General features: G+C 58.1%; 1 protein-coding gene across 5 annotated transcripts in view; it reads left to right on the forward strand.

Annotated features, from left to right (window-relative positions):
* RNF213 (ring finger protein 213) overlaps positions 1-20,373 on the forward strand; it is a 117,994-nt gene that overhangs the window by 6,353 nt on the left and 91,268 nt on the right. For 4 of the 5 annotated variants that reach the window (XM_040456612.1, XM_040456608.1, XM_040456609.1 and 1 more), the window contains exons 3-11: positions 1,080-1,109; positions 1,182-1,336; positions 5,217-5,360; positions 14,563-15,069; positions 15,297-15,419; positions 16,068-16,243; positions 16,775-16,933; positions 17,269-17,471; positions 19,818-20,101. In XM_040456612.1, coding sequence (XP_040312546.1) covers positions 1,080-1,109; positions 1,182-1,336; positions 5,217-5,360; positions 14,563-15,069; positions 15,297-15,419; positions 16,068-16,243; positions 16,775-16,933; positions 17,269-17,471; positions 19,818-20,101 — 1,781 coding nt within the window. The remainder of the gene's footprint in view (positions 1-1,079; positions 1,110-1,181; positions 1,337-5,216; positions 5,361-14,562; positions 15,070-15,296; positions 15,420-16,067; positions 16,244-16,774; positions 16,934-17,268; positions 17,472-19,817; positions 20,102-20,373) is intronic. The other variant, XM_040456610.1, reaches the window with a different exon arrangement.

The raw sequence follows: 20,373 nt of genomic DNA on the forward strand, positions 1-20,373 counted from the left end.
GGGGGGGGGGGGGGGGGGGGGGGGACTGCCCGCCCACCAGGCCCCTGCTTTCTTCCCCCTGTTCATGTGCTAATCGGCCATTGACCTGCTGTGGGGATCTGAAGGGGAGTTCAGACCCAGTTAGCTCTCTGGATTCTAGAAGGTTTTCTTACCGGCAGGCTTGCCTTTTGTAAGGACGCCAGGGGCCCCGCGGGGTGGGGGGGAGGCCATGCCGCCCAGCATGCAAGCAGGCTGCAGGGGTGGGGGGCGGGAATTTGGTCTCATTGAGCTAAAATGTCCTGCAGGGGAGGACCCTGGCCCCAGTGCCAGCCCCCAGGGCCTGTCCCAGTTTCTGTGGGGTTCAAACCCTGCATTCCCATTTGCCACCTGGGGTGGGGGGGCCCAGCTCTGTGCTTTCATTTTTTGCATCCAGCTAGGAAAAGCACATGCCCGGCATGGTGGCTGTGAGCACACCACGGGTTGGCCCCACCAAGTGCCAGTTAAGGTGTCCCCTTACTGAATCCGGCTACTTTCCTTTTTATCGTGACTGTAGAGATAACAGGTGCCGGTGTGCAAGACCGTCGGAGTGAAGGAGGGGGTGACATCTTGAAGCCCCTTACCTTCCCCCAGTCTTTTAAAAAAAATTTTTTTTAATGTTTATTTTTGAGGGAGAGAGACAGACAGACTGCGAGTCGGGGAGGGGCAGAAAGAGAGGGGGACACAGAACCGGAAGGGGAGGTGTTGGGAGACCCTGGGTCCGGCCGGGAAGTGGGGCTGGGAATGGGGCACCTGCCCCTGAGAGGGGGGTGGGGGGAGTGGCACATTCTGACTTAGAAACATGAGGACCAGGCCACCCTGCCCGTGCTGACATCTGGAAAAGCTGGGCGCTCAGAATGCGTCGCTGCTTCCTTGGGGCTGGGGCTGGGGCCGGGGTCCTGGGTCCCTCGTGCCCACTGAGAACAGAAAAGGTGCCCAGGGAAAGCGCACGATGGGGGAGAGGGATGATGTGTCCACAGTGTCCAGGGAAGATTCCGAGTTTCTCTCCGTGACTTCCCTTGCTTTCCCCCCGAGATTTGACCCGTGTGCGTGTCCCTTTGTAGATCCCAAGAACAGCAGCCTCCAGGTGACGCCGGCCCCAGAGGGAGAAACGGCCCCAGAGGGAGAAACGGCCCCAGAGGGAGAAACGGCCCCAGAGGGAGAAACGGCCCCAGAGGGAGAAACGGCCCCAGAGGGAGAAACGGAGTACGGACAGGAGCTGAGGGAGGACGGCGGCCCTTTCTTGTCCCCGGGCTCAAATCACCTGCAGCAGGAAAATCTAGACGAGCCCCCTTCTGACGTCTCCGGGACCGTGCCAAGAGTGAGTGTGCCCCGTCCCCGGTTGGGTGGGCTTGGGAGGGCCGCTTGCCACCCGCCTGGCCTGGAAGCTGCTCGCTGCTGTGGCTGCCTCGGTGGCCGAACGAGGGCCCCTGTCCTTACCGTACTGCTGTGCGGCGGCCCCCACAGGGTCCTCCCCGCCCGGCCCGCTGGTGGCCGCCCTCCTCTGGGCCTGGTCGGCTGCACGGTCTCTGGGTCCCCGTCCCTCCGGGGTCGTCACCTGCCTTCTCCTCCCGCCAGACCCGGCCGCTGTGTCTCCCAGCGGAGACGGGGTCTGGGCGCCTGAGCCCCTGCCCCGTGGCTGTCCGGCTCCTCCCGGGGCCTCTTCCCGGTGATGGTGCGGGTTTGGAGGTGTCTCAGAGCCACGGGGACAGGCGGGCACTCAGGAAGGACACTCCTCCCCGCCCAGGTGGGGGCTGCTGCCGGGTGTCCTTCCGTCTCCCCTGCAGGGGTCAGGCCCCAAGAGTGTCTTGCGACAGGTTCAGGGAGAGTGACGGGAGAGAGCTCCCCGTGTTGGAGTCCACACCCCGCGGGCCCGGGGATTCCTGCCGGCCTCTGAGAGAGGGGGGCTGTCTTTCTGTGTCTGGGTCGGGGCTGGGCTCTTGCCTGTTCCTCGGTTATTCCTCGTAGTGGTCAGGCCAGGGCGGCAGTGTGGGGGTGTGTTGAGGTTGTGTGTGTGTGTGTGGGGGTGTGTGTGTGTGTGTGTGGCTGGTGTGTATCATGTGATGTGTGTGTGTGTGACAGCGTGTGTCCTTCCCTTTGGCAAGTTGTGGTCCGGAGTAGGATGTGGGATGTTGGAGGTTCGGCACCGAGGAGCGCACGCGCAGCTCTGTGAGTGAAAACGGTGCCGAGTCCAGAAGGACTGTTTTGTTTTTCTTTTAATTTTTAAATTTATGTTTGAGAGAAAGTGTGAGCAGGGGAGGGGCAGAGAGAGAAAGACATAGCCTCTGAAGCAGGCTCCAGGCTCCGAGCCGTCAGCACAGAGCCCGACGTGGGGCTCGAACTCACAAACCACAAGATCATGACCTGAGCCGAAGTCGGACGTTCAACCGACTGAGCCACCCGGGCGCCCCTGGGTTTTCTTTTTTAACAGAGTGAGCTTAAGGCTGTTTTGGGAACAAAAATGGGCGAGAATAACCAAGAATACTGTGAAAAAGAAAAGTCCTGAGTGGGACTTACTGTACTAAATCAAACTAAATCAGACAACTAAATCAAACTAAATTCGGCAAAACTGAATTCAGGGGGGTGATCTCTGTGACAGAAGAGGCAGCTCTGCGTCAGAACCTAGTACTGATGAGAGCAGTTGGGGAAGAGATACATAAACAGTGACCTGATCTCTGAAGAGGGAAAGGTTTTCCAGTAATTAAAGCAAGAGAAAAGTGTACAAACAAAAGATGGGTATCTTTGACTCCAGAAAGGTCTCAAAAGTACTAAAAACCTCATAGGATGTGGTAAGCACAAAGGACAAACAATCTAGGAAAAAATAGAGAATATTTGTATTTACATAAAAATATTTTTAGCAAAGGATGAGTTGCCTCAATATGGCAAAAGCTCTCAGAAATGAAGAAGAAACCAGTAAACAACCCAATAGAAAGGAGCAGGCCAACAAGAGATTCTAGTCCAGAACTGATAAGATACTAAATACATAAACAAACGTCCGACCTCTGAACGCCAACGCTGAGAATGAAAAGAACTGCAGGCTTTTATATGAAACTTCTCAAAGTCCAGAATGGATTTAAAGTGGGCGTTCGCAGAGATGGGACAGAGTTCTCCCTGCACCTGAGGTGACGGGGTGGGACCACCCAGCAACACAGGGTCCTTCGACCTCCTCTTCTTCTCTGACTTCATCACAAGAAAAGAACCCCAGAAAGCCACCTGAAGGGTCAGGATAGGGTTTGATCACAGCCCGAGTCTCGAATGGCCCAAATCCCGGAACCCGCCTGAATATCCCACCATGGGAGGCCGTTTGTCTCGTCCTTACGGCGGAGTGGACCACGGCCTCCCAACTGCTACTTTCCCGAAGATTAAAGATGTGGGGAAACTCTCGCAATCACAGTAGATAACTAACTAACCCAATAAAAAGATTGGTGCCAGCAAGAATGGTGGACAAGGGGACTCCCGTGGGCCTGTCCCTCCAGAGAAACACCAACAAAAATTGAGCAAAAGTGTAAGCATAAGCTCCACTGGACCTTTGGAAGGTCTCAGTAACGGTGGTGCCTTCGCCCCGGAGACAGCACTGTTTGCGGGACTGGAACTCAGTCTTGACCTCCCCGGTCCCCGCATCGGGTGCCTGATGGCATCCCCACGTGGGGTGTCCGATGGTGGGGGCCTGTGTCCTGACAGAGGGTGGGGGTTCCCGAGGAATCAGGTCTGTCTTGACCTCTGGGGTGCCCTGAAGGCACCTGGGATATGTAAGGCTGTTCCTGGACCACCTTCAGGTGAATGTAGGAGCTCCCTGCTGGGGGGTGGGGGGCGCTGCGGAGGGGAGGGGGGAGGCACTGCTCGGAGAGCATGAGGTTCCTTTCGGGGGAGGTGAAAATGCCCAGGACGAGATAGTGGGGTGCTCGCACCTCAAGCACTAAAAGCCACCGGACGGTGCCCTTGAAAATGATTCATTGCATGCTACGTGACCTTCACCTCAGCGTAAAGCTCTGTATGGTATTATTGCAGAAGGGGATTAAAAAAGCCTAAATGCGCAAGTTCCCACCCTCGAAGGGAAGCCAGAGTGAAGCGAACAGGCCGACGCTGGCGGGGTTGTCTGGTGATTCACTCACCGGGCTTCGTGCTCGTACCCGCCCTGTGGCGACCCTACGTAACCCCACGGTCGGGAAGCGGCGTGCGTGTGGTGGAGAACAGGCCTGTGTGTGGAGCCGGGGTGTGCTCACGGGGTGGGGGGACTCCGCCAGGGGACCAAGGGACAAGCCCCCAGCTAGACAGGAGCCCCCTGGCCGGCCTCAGCCCAGCCACCGAGGGAGTGAGTCCTTCACGCAGCCGCCACGGGGTAGGGGTGTGCGGGGTAGGGGGGTGTTGTGGTTAATGGGAACAGTGTGGGGCTCCCACCACACCTGTCAGCTGGGGTGACCGTCTCAGCCTGGCCTTTCCTTTGGTGGCCCTTTGTTGCAGACTAACTGGGTGCTTTTGCTGGTTCTCCCTTCATTCCTAGAGGTTGTTGGATGGTTCTCTCCCTGGGGTAGCTTCCCCTGGCTAGGAGGAGGAGGAGGAGGAGGGAGAGGGAGGGGGGAGGCAGAGGGGGGAGGAGGAGGGGTGTTATTAGAACCAGGCCGAGTTGGGTTGAAGGTGCCTCCCTCCCACAGCTTCCTGCTGTGAGGTGATGGAGGCCTCCTGGACTTTTGGAGCTGCCCGAATTGGGCTTTGGTCCCCAGGGGCCATCTGTGTGCTCCGATCCGCCTCCCCTGTGGGTCCCGTTCCAGGCACCCCTTGCGGAAATAGCCCTGCTTTTCCACACGGATCCCCTGCCTTCCCCAGCTCTTGGTCCAGAAGCTCTTGGCCCAGAAGCTCTTGGCCTTGTTCCCTTGTCCCTCCTCCTGCATGTGGCGCCTGGCAGCCCCAGGCCCCCTGTGCCCTGGGCAGGGCTGAGGCCAGGCCCCGCACCTCACAGACTCTTCCTCGTCTGGAGCAGCAGCACGCAGCACGGCCCTGCCTGCTTGGTGGCCTGGGGCACATCGTGAGCCCCTCGGGGCGTCTCTGTCTTCCTGGGGAGAAGGAGGAGGCTGGGGGGAGGGGAGACGGGCGCTCTCTGGTCAGTGCCAGCTGGCTGGCTCGGCCCTCACCAGAGGGCGGCCCCGCCTAGGCCCGAGCCTGTGGTCTTCCTGCCCTGTCTGAAGGGGGTCGTGTCTCAACAGGGAGTTGCCTCAGAGGTTTGTGTAGATACGGCCGGCAGCACATCCGATGAGTGGGAGGCTGTTAATCACCCTCCCAGCAAAAGAAGAAAAGAGGACGCTACCCTGCGTGGGGTCGCTGACACGTTCTCTGCAGACCCCGAGCAGGTACAGGCATGCTTCGTGTTTCTTACAAATGCTGGGTTTGTGGCGACCCTGTGCCGAGCAGGCCCGTCGGCATCCTTGTTTCCATAGCGTTTGTTCGCTCGGTGTCTCAGTGTCACATTTGGGTGATTCTCGAACGGGTTCAGACCTTGCCGTTATTCTGATTGTTACAGTGACCTGTGGATCAGTGACTAGGACTCGCTGAGGCTCAGGTGATGGTTAGCATTCTTTAGCAATAGAGTATTTTAAAACGAATGCACGCACGTTGACTTTTTGGACATGATGCCATTGCACACTTAGAAGCCGGCGTCGCGTGCTTATAAATGTTTCAGGCACTGGGAAACCAGAAAAATCTGTCCGGCTCGCTTTATGGAGCTACTTGACTTATCCTGAGAGTCTGGAGCCAAACTCGGAATATCGTTGCGTCTATGCAGTAGGTCTACGCAATAGCGATACCTTTCGGTTTTGGCTCTTGTGGCTGAGGACGTTTGGCGGACATTCAAGTTTTAGCTTCCTCGTGTGCCCCCCACACCCTCCAGTTCTTCCGTCCGCCGTCTTATTTCTTGTGAAACTATCTGCTTGCACGTGGGGGACACTCACCTGGCGAAACCTCCGTGAGCCATACGAGATTCTTTTCATGGGAAAGAGCGGGAGGGCCCCGGGCCCGGGGGTGGGGGTGGGGGGGGGGGGGGTGGTCTAGGTCCAGCTGCCGCCGACGCCTGAGGTTATAGGCTCATGCTCAGAACCCCAGGGGTCAAGTGGAGGCCCTGCTGAATTAGTTTCTGGATCCTGGGAGTTAAAATCCTGCCTTTGTTCATTTTCTACAGCATTTTGGGAGTGTTGCAGGATTGTCTAATGTGAAAAGTGAAACTAGCTGATGTATGCAACGAAAGCATTTTTGCTTATGAGGAAAAGCAGCGAGGATTCATACGCTGAAGAGGGACGTTTGTGGAGTTTATTTTACGTATTACTTCTCTGCAGAGAGCGTTAACTCTTTTCCTGAGTGAGATGACCACTGTCGGGGAGGAAGAGTTTTCCTCTGCCCTTCTACGTTCCTTGGCTGGGCTGCGGATCAAATTGGCATGAGACGGGTTAAGGGGAGAAGGTCGGAGAGAATTTGCACAGCACAGATACCTCCTGCATACATGGGAGAGACCTGGGAAAATGGGGTGACCACCCACAGTGGCTAAAGCCATCACCTTGAATGCCCCCTCCACGGGAGATGTTGGGGTGGGAGGGTCAGTTGTGGGAGTTCATCAGGAAAAGCGCCGTGAATAAGTTGAGGGTGTTGTGCAGATTTAAAGCCAGCCTTCTCCACTGACGAGTTTCTAGGGAATTGAGTCACTCCCCTGTTCCTGGTGATGAGGGAGACACCCTTACTCGGGAACTTTCCTTTTACGTGGAAATAGCTCTCACAAAAGGGTCATTTCTCCTCGGTTTTCACGGCTTCTCCCAGCTTCTAAAAAATAACCAGCTTAAAGTATAATCAATATGCCAAAGAGGCATATTTGCCGGTGGCACAATTCGCTCGCCTACGTCATTGATGAATTTAACAAAACTTTATTTCCCAGTAGATACTACGTACCGGGTGTTGGTGGAAGGCTTGCAAAGCAGGCGTGGTCTTTGCCTGGGAAGGTTTAGGTCTGTGAAGTCACTGCTGAAACACTTTCTAAAGACAGTGACTTCAAGGGGCGCCTGGCTGGCTCAGTCGGTAGAGTACCCAACTCTTGATCTTGGGGTTGTGAGTTCGAGCCCCACATTGGGAGTAGTGGTTACTTAAAAATAAAATCTTGAGGGGAGGCTGGGTGGCTCAGTCGGTTAAGCATCTGACTCTTGATTTCGGCTCGAGATTGAGCCCCGAGTCGGATTCTGCACTGAGAACACAGAGCCTGTTTGGGATTCTCTCTCTCTCTCTCTCTCTCTCTCTCTCTCTCTCTCTCAAAAATAAATAAACTTAAAAAAATATAAAATCTTTAAACACAGTGACATCGATACAGGGCCTGGAGAGTTGCCTAGATTGAAAATAACAGCAGAGGGAGAGCTCGCTTGTGATAGCCACAAAATCAGGAAAACCCGCAAAATAACATTTCCTTGAGAGGGAAAGCAGTATTTTTAAGATCATAAAGATGTCCTCCGATCTATCCACTGCATTAACCAATTAACGTGCAAAACTAGTGTTTTTCAGTCCATCTGGAGTATGAATCGGTGAGAAGATCTATAAAGAATATAGAAAAAGAGAACAATGATGGGAGATTGACCTAATGTCTCTCAAGCTATAAAACCTTCTCATGGAGTGACTGAGACCCGTCAGCGATGACGGACGCACGTGTGTGTGTGTGTGTGTGTGTGTGTGTGTGTGTGTGTGTAACAGCTCAGCACGTGATCAGAGCATCATAATAAATGAGAGAGTTACAGTAGGTGTGTTTGAACCACGGGCTGTTTGGAAACCAGATCCCCCGGTCACATTACACATTAAAATATGTACCAGTCGGGGCGCCTGGGTGGCTCAGTCGGTTGGGCACTGATTGGACTCTTTATTTCGGCTCAGGTCATGATCTCACAGTTGTGAGATTGAGCCCCGAGTCCAGCTGAGCACGGAGCCTGCTTGAGATTCTCTCTCTCCCTCCCTGTGCCCACCTCCCCTCCAGAAAACAATATATCAGAGCAACTCCGTGTTTTAATGGAAAAAGACACCCTAAACATTCTAGAAAATATAGGTTAACTACTAGTAAAATTATACAAATGTTTCTCAGCCTCGTTAAAAAAACCCACAGATGCTAATATGGCAATAAAAATGTTCATAGATTCTGAGTCAGAGAAGACCATCCATCTATTAAATGTAAAAGCCAACGGCCAGAAAGCTTTGTGGCCTCTGATGAAGGGTCGACCGCTGGGGCACCTGACCAACTTCCAGGAAATAAGAGGACGGCAGCGAAGAACTGGCCGGTGAAGGACTTAAAAGGCAGTTTACGGGAGAGGAGCAGGCGATCTAGGCCCGGGAAAATGCTCAGCCCGAGGAGAGTACAGGGCGGGGGCTGCAACCCTGCTGTCCGAGCTGGGCCAGTGGCTGCTGTCCCTGGGCTGGGAAGATCCTGCAGGTTGCTCGAAGGGCGGGAGGTGGTGGGGGTCACCCTGCCCCCCCCCCCCCCCCCCCCCCCACAGCTGTGCCCTCCAGGCCCTTCCGGCTCTGCAGGACCACCTGCCTTCGCTGTGGCCACGCTTCCTTATGAAATATGTTAAGCTTCAGGACTTCAGCTGCCTAAGTGTAAAGATCAAATGGGCTTTGTCCAGTGACTCATGAATCAGGCAGCTTCCCATCCAACAGGAAGGAGCTCCAAAGGGCGGTACAGAGAGGAAGGTTTTTAAAGGCAGGGACGGGTAGAAACGTGGAAGGTTTTCCAAAGGCAGAAGCGGGGTGGAAAAGGAAATTATTAGTGAAGAGCGAGTTGTTTCGAGGCACGGCTGCCCTCCTACTGGGAACAGAAGGGTCCGCTGGGCAGATCACGTCGCTAGGGCTGACCAGGTGATTCCAGGTTGAGTGGTTGGTGAAAGGTTACCTTCCTGGAGGCTAAAACTGCGGTTAGCGGGCGCCTGGCTGGCTCCGTCGGTTCGAGCATGCGACTCAACCCTCTGCATCTTGAGTTCGAGTTCCACGTCGGGCATACAGCCTACTTTAAAAAAAGCTGCAGTCAGCTTGGGTATGAAGTGTTGGTGTGCTGATGGGGAACTTAGCACAAGGGACTCCGTTTTAGGCTTGTGGTTTCTTTTTTAATACTTCCTTGCTGACAGCACCCCTCCTTCTAGAAGGCAGGCCTGATTCGGGTTCCTTGGGGACCCTTCCCATAGAAGGTCAGATGTCTCCTGCCACCTTCTATGATGCCTGGAGGGTTGGCCGCCTGCCACAGTGGGGTCCTCCTGTCCCGTGCCACAGCGCAGCAGTCTGGAGCCCTGAGGATCCTGTGGTCAGGAGAGCCTGACCGCTTACGGGACAAAGGCTGCTAGAACATTGATTACCTGGACCGACTTTAGGCTTTTGTAAGACAGAAACAACCAAATTCAGCGTTTGATTATTTTAACTATTAGAAGTCTTTTGGTTGCAGATCACTGGACACCCAGCTCGGGTGAATTACCACGGTAAGAGAAGTTTGTCACTAACATAACTGGGAAACCCTCAGGTCGGTCTGCAGGCAAGGCTTGATCCAGGCACCTTGGCGTTCCTCTCCAGGTCCAGGTGTCGCCTTCCTGATGTCAGTTTCCTCCTTAGCGTCTCAGCAGCTGCCGCTAGCCCTCTAGACCTTTCTACTATGTCGTGGCTTCCACAGTCATCCACCTACGATACAGTGTGCAGGGGTGAGAGGACGCCTCCTTTAGTGGCCTCTACAGAAGCAGGAGGAAGTGTCTCCGTCCCAGGGGAGACTTTCATCAAACCTCACCAGCTCCAGTTGGGTTAAGCAGCCATCACTGTGGCCAGGGTGACGGGTTGGCCCCGGGAGCTGGAGTCGAGGCGATTCCTACTTGCGCCCGATGGCTGAGAGCGGGGAGATTCAGGGACTATTTCCCAGAGGAGGAGGAGGAGTGGGAGAAGGCAGCTGGCCACACACAGGGTTGCCACGGTGGCCCCCAGCCTCTGCTGTGTGTGGGAAAGAGCCACGGTCACTGCAGCACTGGGGGGGACCTTGCACGTGCTGGCCACCTCTCTGCGATTCTTGACCTGCTTTGTCCCATCCGGGCCTCACAGTGACCCTGTGATGTAGGGGTGCCTGTCCCCTGCGTTTTACAGATGGGGAAACTGAGGCACACCATGGCTGAGTAACCCACACGGGGTCACCTGGCCAGCCCGGTGTGCGTGGTGAGCTGTGTGGGAACTGAGGCGGCCCCCACCCACCCACCGCATCCCCGTCGTGGCCCCCCAGGAGGCACCAGGCAGCTTGAGGGGGAGGGATGGTTCGATCGTGTCCCCGTGGGTTCAGAACAGATCCAGTCAGACTTCCTCAGCAAATCCAGGCGGCCCGTGGTTCCTGCGGGGAGAGGTCGTGCCACCCGTGCCGGTCGCCCGACACCTCTGTGTCCCCTGAGAAGGTCCCTTTGGCAGTCGGCCAGCTTGTAGTTGAGAGGCTGGTGCTTTGTCCCCACGGCACCGTTGGCTGGGGGTGGGTTGGGCTTTGGTTCAGCCTGACCTTTCTGGTCCCCGTCTCAGACCCTGTCCTCCTCTTGTAGAGGCGCCCCCCTCCCTGCCCACCGGCACGTATGCCTCAGTTTAGAAGGTCTGCGTCCTCACGCTGCTGGAGCTGGCAGGAGACGGCGGGACGGGCTCCTGCAGAAAACAGCCCTGGCAGGGCCGGCTTCTGAGAAGGAAGTGTGAGGCCAGCGGGGAAAGGGGACGCTGTTGTCTGAATTCCTAATTCCTCCCCGAGTCAGCCCAGGCTGGGGCTGGACGCCAACATCTCAGCCTTCTATCCAATCAGTGGGGCTCATCCCGGGTCCCCGCTGCAGTGCCCCCACCTGTCGCCCCCACACCCCGCCGTGGTGCCTCTCCGGGGTCCCCAGCAGCAACCCCCCACCCCGTGTAACCCTGATCCAGCATTTGGGTGAGTGGACAGGGGCCGGGGTCCCCGCAGACCCTGCCCCCCTCTGTGCTGTGTGTCTGGGAGGTTTGTGGTTTGTTTGTTGGAGAAATAAACGGGTGCGTGTTGTAACATCAGAGGTGCGTTTTGATAAAAAGAAAAAAAAAACTCCAAGAATCAGCAAACTAATTTTTTTTCTAGTTAATTCTCTTTGGGCAGGAGTGGGAGGAGCCTTTGTGTGTGCTCTAAGGGCTGGCGTGGTATAGTTTTTGAATCGAGGTGCACCCGTGCAGCCTGGCGACGCCCTCCGCATCCAGAGACAGAACATTCCAGGCCCCGGAAGGCTTCTTAGCATCCCCTACTGGCCAGAAAACTTCAAAAAATGTTTTCATTAAATGTTAATCCCACAACAGAGGACATTTATGACGCAGACGCAGGGCTCACAAGGTGAACGCTCACCCCCACCATCCACTTAAGCATGGAAATCAGAACTATCGGGGTCTCCTCCCTGCTGCCCCCTGCCCACTCCCCACACCCAGAGGTCGTGACCCATGCCCTCGACTTCGGTCCGCTGTGTGTGTGTTCCCAGTCCGAGGAGTGTTAAGGTGTACATGTTCCTGACTGTTACGGTCTTTAGTTTTGCCTTGAGGCATATATCCGTATCCAGAACACGTAAAACCACAGGCCACGACAACTAGGAACACAGACGGATAAAACCTTGATTTCTGCCAAGGGAGCGGTTTAGATTTTAGCCTGAGCCGTGTTGTCTCTGGCGTGCTGGTCCCCCAACTGTGGAGCCGTGGACAGCTGCCTGGTACACACCCACCCCTCAGATGTCTGTTAAGAGAACCAGAAGTCACCTGTACAAAGTATACATCTTGTTCTAGAAGGATTTGGAGCAGCTCATAAAAAGCCCAATAAAATAAGAATACCAAAAGGAGGAAACAAGGTAAAGCGGGGGAAAGACACATTGCAAATCAGAAAAGTCAAAACCCACTGTAGGATACGAGCGGACCCCGGCTCCGGGCTGAGGGGTGTGGGGTCCCGAGGGTCCCATGCGGGAGAGACACTGGTTGGCTGCAGAGAAATGCAGGAGGCTTCCCGAGGAATGTGTTTAATGAAACAAAAATGTTCGGGCCCCTGCAGTGGGCCAGGAATTCTAGACAGTGCAGGTGTGGCCGTGGACAAACAGAGGCTTACATTCTGCAGTGGGAGAAAATGAATGGGCGTCTAGTGACCAGAGGCCATGGTCTGGGAGGGCTCGCTTTCCTACAGAGGGTGTCAGGGACGTGGGGCACGGCACTGGAGGAGGGAGGTATCTGCAGGAGGGCCCAGCAAGGAGGCGTCAGGACCAATCTGTGCTGGGATTTATTTAACTGATGGAGATGCTGAGTCACAAGAGGAGGGGCCTTGCCGGGCCGGGAAGCTCCTGGGTGGTCAGGAGGTGGAGTAATGATAGGGAAGGCACGTTTGAGCAAGTCTAGGATTGGCTAGTCTGAATAGTCCTGGTGAACTCTGGGCTGTAGGGGTATCTACTAGTCCTTGGGAACCCGGCCCTGGGGTGATTTAGGGCCGAGGAGTAGTGGCTGAGGGAGGTGAGTCGGGGTGTGGGCTCTGGGTTGATTAGTTTGCCTACGGGAGGGAGTCTTCTGCCCCCTCTGGGAACGAGCTAGCTCTGGGAGGGGTGGTCGCCAGGACTGGCAAGGCCCCTAAACTGTCAAAGCATCATAAGCTACAGAGAAGAAAAAAACAGGATTCGTACCGGAGGCCAGAGCGGGACAAGCCCAGGATGAGGCAGGCAGGCAGTGAGCAGAGGTCCCCCGGCCACGCTTCGACTTTGATTCTGGGTGAGAGGTTTCTGGCCACTCACAGACGGTACGGGCCCGGGGACTCTTTGTGGGACGGACGAAGCCATCTTGGTGGGCTTTGTGTCTCTCTGACTCGGCCCGCACCGTCTCCTCCAGGAAGCCTTCCGGGCTAGGGACCCCCTCTGAGATCCCAGGCCCTCGAGCGCCTCTGTCTTTGGCGTTTTCCACAGGCTCAAACGGTCAGTAGTCTGTCGCTCTTACTAACCCACTGGCTTCGCGGGGGAGGAATGCGTCCTGCTGTCTCGTTCATTGTGCCTGGCACAGGGTTCTTTCCAGGTTCCTCGATCAGTCAGTGTGCAGCTCGGCTGAAGCAAGCCTCGAGCTGAGTCGGAGAAGATTCTGCAGAGGGCCGTGGGCCACGTGTCTGTGCAGGCTGCCTTCTGCCGAATCAGTGGTTCTCGGCCCGGCCGGGGTTCGAACCCTCGGGAGGCCTAGTGGTGATGCTGCGGCCAGGGCCTGGTCAGAGCAGAGCTGGTCTGCTGCTCCCCAGCAGCCCCCCCGCCCCGCAGCGGCTCCTTGGGAGATGCAGAGTCCTCCCGGGTCCCCCGCACCTGCCCGGTCACCGTCCGCACATTAGCAAGCTTTCGAGTGCTCCGTGGGCCCTGGGACGCTGGAGAAGTCATCGCCTTCAGTGACCTCTCTAAAGCCTCTTTCTCGCCCCACGACGGTAGTTGGGTGTCTGTGGTCAGACAGGCCAGGAAATCTCGCTTCGGGGAGGCCCCATGTGTCCTGCTGGCTGTAGGCGCACCTGCAGGAGGTTAGGATTCGTGGAGAAAACCCAGGCCCTGACCCAGGACGAGGCCGCCCCACCCCATGTGCAAACAAATCCCACCTTCCCTCACTGTCAACGGGGACTCTTCCAGGGCATATGGGCGGGTGGGGAGTCCCGGGTCCACAGCGGGTTTCAGGGGATTTACGGGCCACTGGCACTTAGTGAACCGACCAGTATTCATTTGCTCCAGAGCTGTGCCCCTCAGCGAGGTAGGGCACCGAGCCCCCCCCCAACCCCCGCGTCTGCGGAGGGTCCTGCCACGGCTGCTCCCCGCGAGCCGTTTCTGATGGCGAGGTTAGGGTCTCCGGCCGCTGAGCAAGCATCTCCGGGCAGGACGTGGCTCTTGACGCTCCTGTTTTCTGCCCCGTCTTTTTCTCTCTCTCTCAGCGTCACGTACGAAACACATGCGACGTAGGAGTGCGATTCGTGGAGGCCCACACTTTGTAACGTTCAAAGACCACCCTTTAGGGGCGCCTGGGGGGCTCAGTCCCTTAAATGTCCGACTCTTGGTTTCCGCTCAGGTCATGATCTCACAGTTCGTGAGTTCGAGCCCCAAGTCGGGCTCCTCGCCGACAGTGCAGAACCTGCTTGGGATTCCCTCTCTCTCTCTCTCTCTCTCTCTGCCCCTCTCCCACTCCTGCTCTCTCTCCCTCAAAATAAACAAACCTAAGAAAAACCAAAAAACAAAAACAGACCACACTTCCAGGGATGATGTCCCATCGGAAGGAATGGTGTGTGAGCTTCTCAGCTCTGACTTGGCAGAATGACTTGTGTGGCCAGCACCGCCTGGCCTCCTGCCCCTCAGCTCTGCCCACCACCCCCGTCCATATGTGTCTCTGTTTCAGTCTTTCCAAGATGAAGAAGGGGCAGATTTAACAGGTACAAGGGGAGTTTGGTCGGGCGACGCTTTGAATGCTTGAGACATTGAGAAAAAACGGGAGGAAAACGTTGGGAGAGCATAGTGACCCCAGGAACTAAAATCAGCATCTTTTTCTGTTCAGAGAAAAAGGAAGAAAAGGAGTAAGAGAAAGAGACAGAACAGTTCTGTTTCCATGGAGCTGGACTCCTTGGCGGAGGACTCCTCGTGCCCTTGTAGTGTCAGCTCGCCGGCGAACCCCGGGTTCCAGGACACAGCCCCACCCCAAAGCCAAGATCTGCAAGGTGGTGCGACCAGCCAGCCTCGCCAGCCCCCGGGCGCCGACCCGACCCCCCTGGAGGGCGGTGGCCACCAAGCGCCCGTGGGGCACGCCGAGGCTGGCGGCAGCCCTGTGCACGACCAGACTCCGGGAGGGGCTGTCCCGAACGGGAAGGAGCACGACACCCCCAAGCCTTCCAAGGCCAGCGGCCTCCCCCAGGAGGGGGCTGGCCCGACCGCTTCTGCCAGTAAAGACCATCCCGGGAAGGACGGTGCTGCTTGGGAGCACCCGATGCCCGACTCAGAGCCGGGCTCGGAGCCCCAGAAAGAACCACAGAGCGCCGGGCAGCAGGCCGGGGCCCGGGCCCCCGGGGTGAGTCGTTGGGGGATCCAGGAGCGAGCCTACCTGCCCTGACCGATTGCTCTCCCAAGCAGTCCCACGTCGCCTCCCTGCCCAGGAGGGGCACTGGGGACTCGTCCCTGGGGACGGTGCCCCTCCCGGAGCTGCCGGCCCCTCTCCTGGGCTGGTGGCGGCCAGTGCTGGCCCTCGCGCCACCGCGGCACCTGCGCCCTGACGTCCGGGGCCTTTGTCTCCTCCAGGAAGATGCTGCTGTAACCCGGCCCGCTGAGCCCGTGGAAGGGGCCAGGAAGGAAGGTAAAGCCAAGACTCAGAAAACGAAACAGCCGCCAGCACGCACCCCTGCTTCCTCAGAATACCGCCAGGTAGAGCACCTCGTCCTTGGAAGCCTCCCCGTCCTGCTGTCTGTCCCACTGTCTGCCGCTTCCGGCCCCATCCCTTCCAAAGCTCATCCTCCGTTCGGTCGTTCGGTGACACTCTTTTGGGTGCTAGGGATACAGCCGTGAAGGACACGTGGCTCCTGCCTTCATGGCTCACATTCTCCGTGGGGAAAGGTGGAAAGCGCAGTCAGGCGTGGGGAGTGGCAAAGAGGAGAACAGGGTGAGGGGGAGAGAGGGCCGGGAGTGCGTGCTGAGAGAGAGCATGGCCGGGCGAGGCCTCTCCAAGGGGGTGCAGGTGGAGCGGAGATCTGAAAGAGTGAGGGGCAAGCCACGTGGCTCTCTGGGGACATAGCCGAGGCCAAAATGGCAGGTGCAAAGGCCCTGTGGCAGAGTGGGGGAGGGGGCCGTTCAGGGAAAAGTAAGGAAGCCGGTGCCCCCAGGATTGAGTGAGGGCAAGAGGGGCCTGACAGGATTGGAGGATTCCTGGAGGCTGTGGCGGGTGGGCCCGAGGGCGTTGGAAGGTTCTGAGCAGGGAAGGGACATGAGCAGCCCGGCTGTGGTGAGAAGCCGTCCCCGGGAGGGGGCAAAGGTGGCAGCTGATCCTAAAGACTGGGGCTTGGTAACTTGTTCCAGGAAGCTGAAACCAAGGACAAGACGGCCGCTACTGGAGAGAAGACAGGTAGAACTGAGAAGGCCAAGCCAGAGGACCCGAAGAAGCCGGAAGGGAGTAACAGCAGTTACGCGGCTGCTGTGAAAACTGGCAAAGAGCAGAAGAACCCCAAAGCGGCAGTGTGTGAAGTGAAGCAGAGGTAGGGTGTGAGCCCTGGCGCTCGGGAGCAAGGTCACAGCCTGCCCCGGGGGCACCAGTGCAGCCTCCCGCCACCCCCACACCGGTGCAGGGCCGGAGGGTCCCAGGTGTCCTTCTCGGGGACTCTTTTGGGGGAGGCGGGGGGGGGGGGCGGGGGCAGGGTCACACGCCCCGGTTCCTCGTTTGCTTATGTGCTCTCTCCCACGGCCCCTTGGGGACCCGGAGGCCGCGTGGGCCACGTGGGCCGACTTCCGGGCAGAGGCTGGCACCACCCGGGATGCTCAGCAGCCCCCTCCCGCCACTGCCCCCAGCCCGTCACGGCTGGGCAGAGATAGCCCCCCACCCGTGCCCACCTCCGGAGAGGGGCCCGCACGGCGTGTGGTCTGCCTGCAGCGTGGACGCTCTCGCGCTTTGCTGGGGTGCGTGTTCGCGCACCGTCGAGAAGCAGGGACCCTGTCGCGCTTGTGCGTGCGCGCAGGCGCGTAGGCACGTCTAGATCCGGTGGGCGTTTCCTTTCCCGGCTTTGCTGCAGCCCGCCGAGCCTGCAGGAAGGGGTCACGCTCTACTTCCACGCGATCGTCTCGAAGCATTTCGGGTTTGACCCCGCCCTCCACAAAGTGTTCATCAGGGGTGGAGAAGAGTTCGGGAAGCCCAAGTGGACTCGGAACGTCTGTGAGATGCACCACACCAAGTGAGTACGGCCAGCGCTCGCGGGGAGCCCCTCGGGGACGCGCACGGAGCGCGCCGTCTCTGATCCCGTTTTTCAAGGCGATCACCCGTTTTACGCTTTGGGAAACCGACTGTTTGCAAACGCATCCCCCCTGTCATGTACTCCTTCGTCACGTGTCACTCCGGCCCCACGGAACGTGGGTTCTGTCCGGAAACCGCGTCTCCTTCTAGAAGCCTCCTCTTGGGGAGGATCGAGCTATAGCTTTGGGTCTGCACTCCGTGCTGCGTTAGAGGAGAGCGAACGTTTTCAAAATGGGATTCTCTTCCGGGTAACGGGCCGGTGTCCTGTTTCTAAAGAGACCTGCGTGAGAACGGGTCCCTCGTGGAAGGCAGCGCCACCCTTTCCAGACAGCACCTGGATAAGCCCATTCCTTACAAGTACGTCATCATGCGAGGCAAGGGCCAGGTGGAGTACGAGTTCATCTACAAACGTCAGCAGAAGGAGGGCGAGTTCGTCAACCGCTGTCTGCACGTGAGGCCTGAACTCCTGGGCTCGGGAGGTGAGTCCTGGCCGGGCGCAGGGGTACGGCCGTGCCTCTGCAGAGGGGGCCCGTGTGGGTCCTCGTCACATGCCCCCCACCCACCCCCCCGGCCCCTGTTCCACATCGAAGAAGCCCGAGTTGGGAGGCACGGGTTTGATCAGCGTGACGGAACGCTCTCTTCCGATGGTGGTAGAAGGGAATTTCTCCTCAAGGGCAAGCAAGGGAGGAAGGTGAAGCCGCTGGGTGTGAGGGGCCGCAGGGGGCTGGTGAGCAGGTGCAGGGCGGGAGGACCCCCAGCCCCGGAGACTGAGAGTCAGACCTCCGCCCACAGCGCCCCTGCTGCCTGGCATCCTGGCCGCCCTCCTGTCTCTCCTCCTTTCTCTTCTTTCTGTCTCCTTGTGTCCGTAGCTTTTCTTCCCTTTTTCTGTTTTCCGTTCATCGCATGCAGCGTGTGGCGTGTGCGGACAGGGTGTGAGTGTGGTGTGTGTGCGCTCTGTGGATGATCTCGGTGGCCCGTACCTTCTCTGCGGCCCGGTGCCCGGTCTCACAGGAGCGCATGGTGTGCGGGGGGTCTCTGTGCGCGTGTTAGAGAAAGCCGATTTCCTAGCGTAGTCCTTTTTAGCAAGGTTGGCGTGTCCGCTCCCGAGAGGCCTCGGTCTGTGTCTGAGCGGCTCCGCTTGCAGCTCGACCGTCAGGGCGGTGGCCGGCTCACCGTCAGCACTTACAGGGAACGGGCGCCCAAGCCGGGTACGTGGGACGGGGATGGGCTGAGTGCCGGTGACCGACAGAAGGACTCCCGGGAAGGCCTTCGCTGGCTTTCCGAGAGTCAGGAGGTCATGGCTGGAGCCCAGGTGCAGGGCCCCCCGCGGCCGACGGCATCACGGGTGATTTGGGAAGGGTGTCTGGAAGGTGCTGGGAACATGGTGACTGAGGGTCTGTGCTTTGCTCCATGCAGTGGGGTCATAGCTTATCTGCATTAATTTGAGTAAAGGCGGGTTTCCTGATTCCCCAGAGAGGGGGGACGGGTGGCTTCCCCCCTTCCCCCCTGCAAGCGTCCCCGCAGAGCGTGAACCACAGCGGCCAGGCCGCCAGGGAGGAGGTTCCCGGCTGTAGGCCGTGCCCCGAGAGACCCAGGTGGTGGGAGTGCGGGCCGGTGGCCTGGCATGGGGACCTGGCGTGCTGTCCCCTGATGTGGCCCCTTCTGTCCTGCCGGCTCACGTGTCTGCTGGGCTTTCGTTGCTGGGTTTTATTTCGCGGTTTTTCATTCCGTCTGTGAGTGGCCGCAGTGGTTCCATGAGCCCTCCAGCATCAGTCACCACTGCCGCGGGAAGGCTGACTTTTGCCACCTTCTCCCATCTTTTTTTTCTGTTCACCTTGTTTCCGTGTTGGTTTTGTTCCGTGTTTTTTCTGACTTTTGTATTTTCTTTCTCTTTTCTCTAGCGGGTTGGAACGTAAACATTGCTTCTGGTAGATTCTGAGAGACGGAGACCACTGATGTCCCTCCCTGCCCCACCGTCCCAGGGTCCAGGGTGCCCCTTGCTCTCCACGATGCGGGCCTGACCAGGCCTGCGGCTCTCCCCTCACCTTCTGTCTGGGGCGTTCTTGAACAACTGAGGGACCCACCGTGTCCCCAGCATGGGCCCACGTGGGCCTCTGGCTGGTGGGATGCAGAGAGCAGGAAAACCACTTATTCCAGGGAATAATTTCAAGTCCTCGCCAGGCTGGGATGGAGTGGGGGCGGGGTGAGCGGGGACCCCCATGCAGACCGCGGGAGGCACAGAGGACCTGCTCTTCCAGAGACTTCTACATTCTGCATCTGGTCACACGAGGAGCAGCCATGCGCTCAGCCCTTGCCCTGCGTCGGGCCCTGCGTCCAGGGCGCCGTCTAGTCTGTCGTGGGGCCCGCACTGTCCTTCGTGGGGCAGGCATCGTGGTTCCCAGTACGGAAGAAATAGCGCTTGCCTGGAGTGACTTAGCCAGATAGCGCTCAAGGGCCGGTGACTGTGGTTTCGGGATCAAGTTCTCAACCGCTGTGTGATCATTTTCTAAGGAGCTCATGTACGAAGCGTGCTGAGCCAGCTGGTTCAATAAAAGGTGTTTCAGATAGATTCTGAACGGCTGCATCGTGTGCCCTCGGGCCTCCCTCTGATCACCTCGGGGCGACTAGGGTGTCCGTCCTAAACACAGCTGTCCCCCACCTGGGCCCAGCTCCCTGCTGGGTGTCCGCGGGCAGGTGCACCCGTGCGCGACCCGGCTGCCTTCCCTTCCTTTGCCTCGTCTGTCGGGCGCCAGCCTCCCAGGGACGGGCGTCTAGGTCAGCGTGTTCGGACGGTCTGCGCTACAGCGTCCTCCTTTTGCTCTTAGAGTGGCACCAGTACGACGATATAGTTTGCATGAAGCCCCCGGGGCTGATTCAGAGGGTGATGGACCATTTGACAGACGGCACAAGGAGGGAGCTGGTGCGGGGGAAGCAGATCGCCGCCACCATCATGCTGGACACAATCTTCAGCATCCTGCAGATCTGGGACGCCATCAACATAAACAGCTTTTTTACCCAGTTCCAGCAGTTTTATTCTGTCGTGAGAGTGCCCATGATCTACGAAGGCCGTGAACAGCCCTGGAGCGCTCTGCAGTACGACGAGAACGAGGTACCAGGTGTCCGGGGTGTCCCCAGTGGCTGTCTTCCCCTTCTGGGTGGTCAGATCCCCCCCAACCCCCTCTTCTTACTGGCCAGGAGCTGCCCTGAGGAGCAGGTGCAGGCCAAAGGACCTACCTCAACTTCCCTACACTCCAAGCACCACTGCCTGGGGATCTTCTTCCTCCTTCACCCCATCCACTTCCCCGCCTGGCCCACCCCTCCTCCCCCTCTGGCCCCACCCCTCTCCCCACCTGGCCCCACCTCCTGCACTGGCCCCACCCC

The sequence above is a fragment of the Herpailurus yagouaroundi genome, unplaced genomic scaffold (genome assembly GCF_014898765.1).
Source record: "Herpailurus yagouaroundi ecotype Mexico unplaced genomic scaffold, PumYag 217, whole genome shotgun sequence".
Taxonomy (NCBI): domain Eukaryota; kingdom Metazoa; phylum Chordata; class Mammalia; order Carnivora; family Felidae; genus Herpailurus; species Herpailurus yagouaroundi.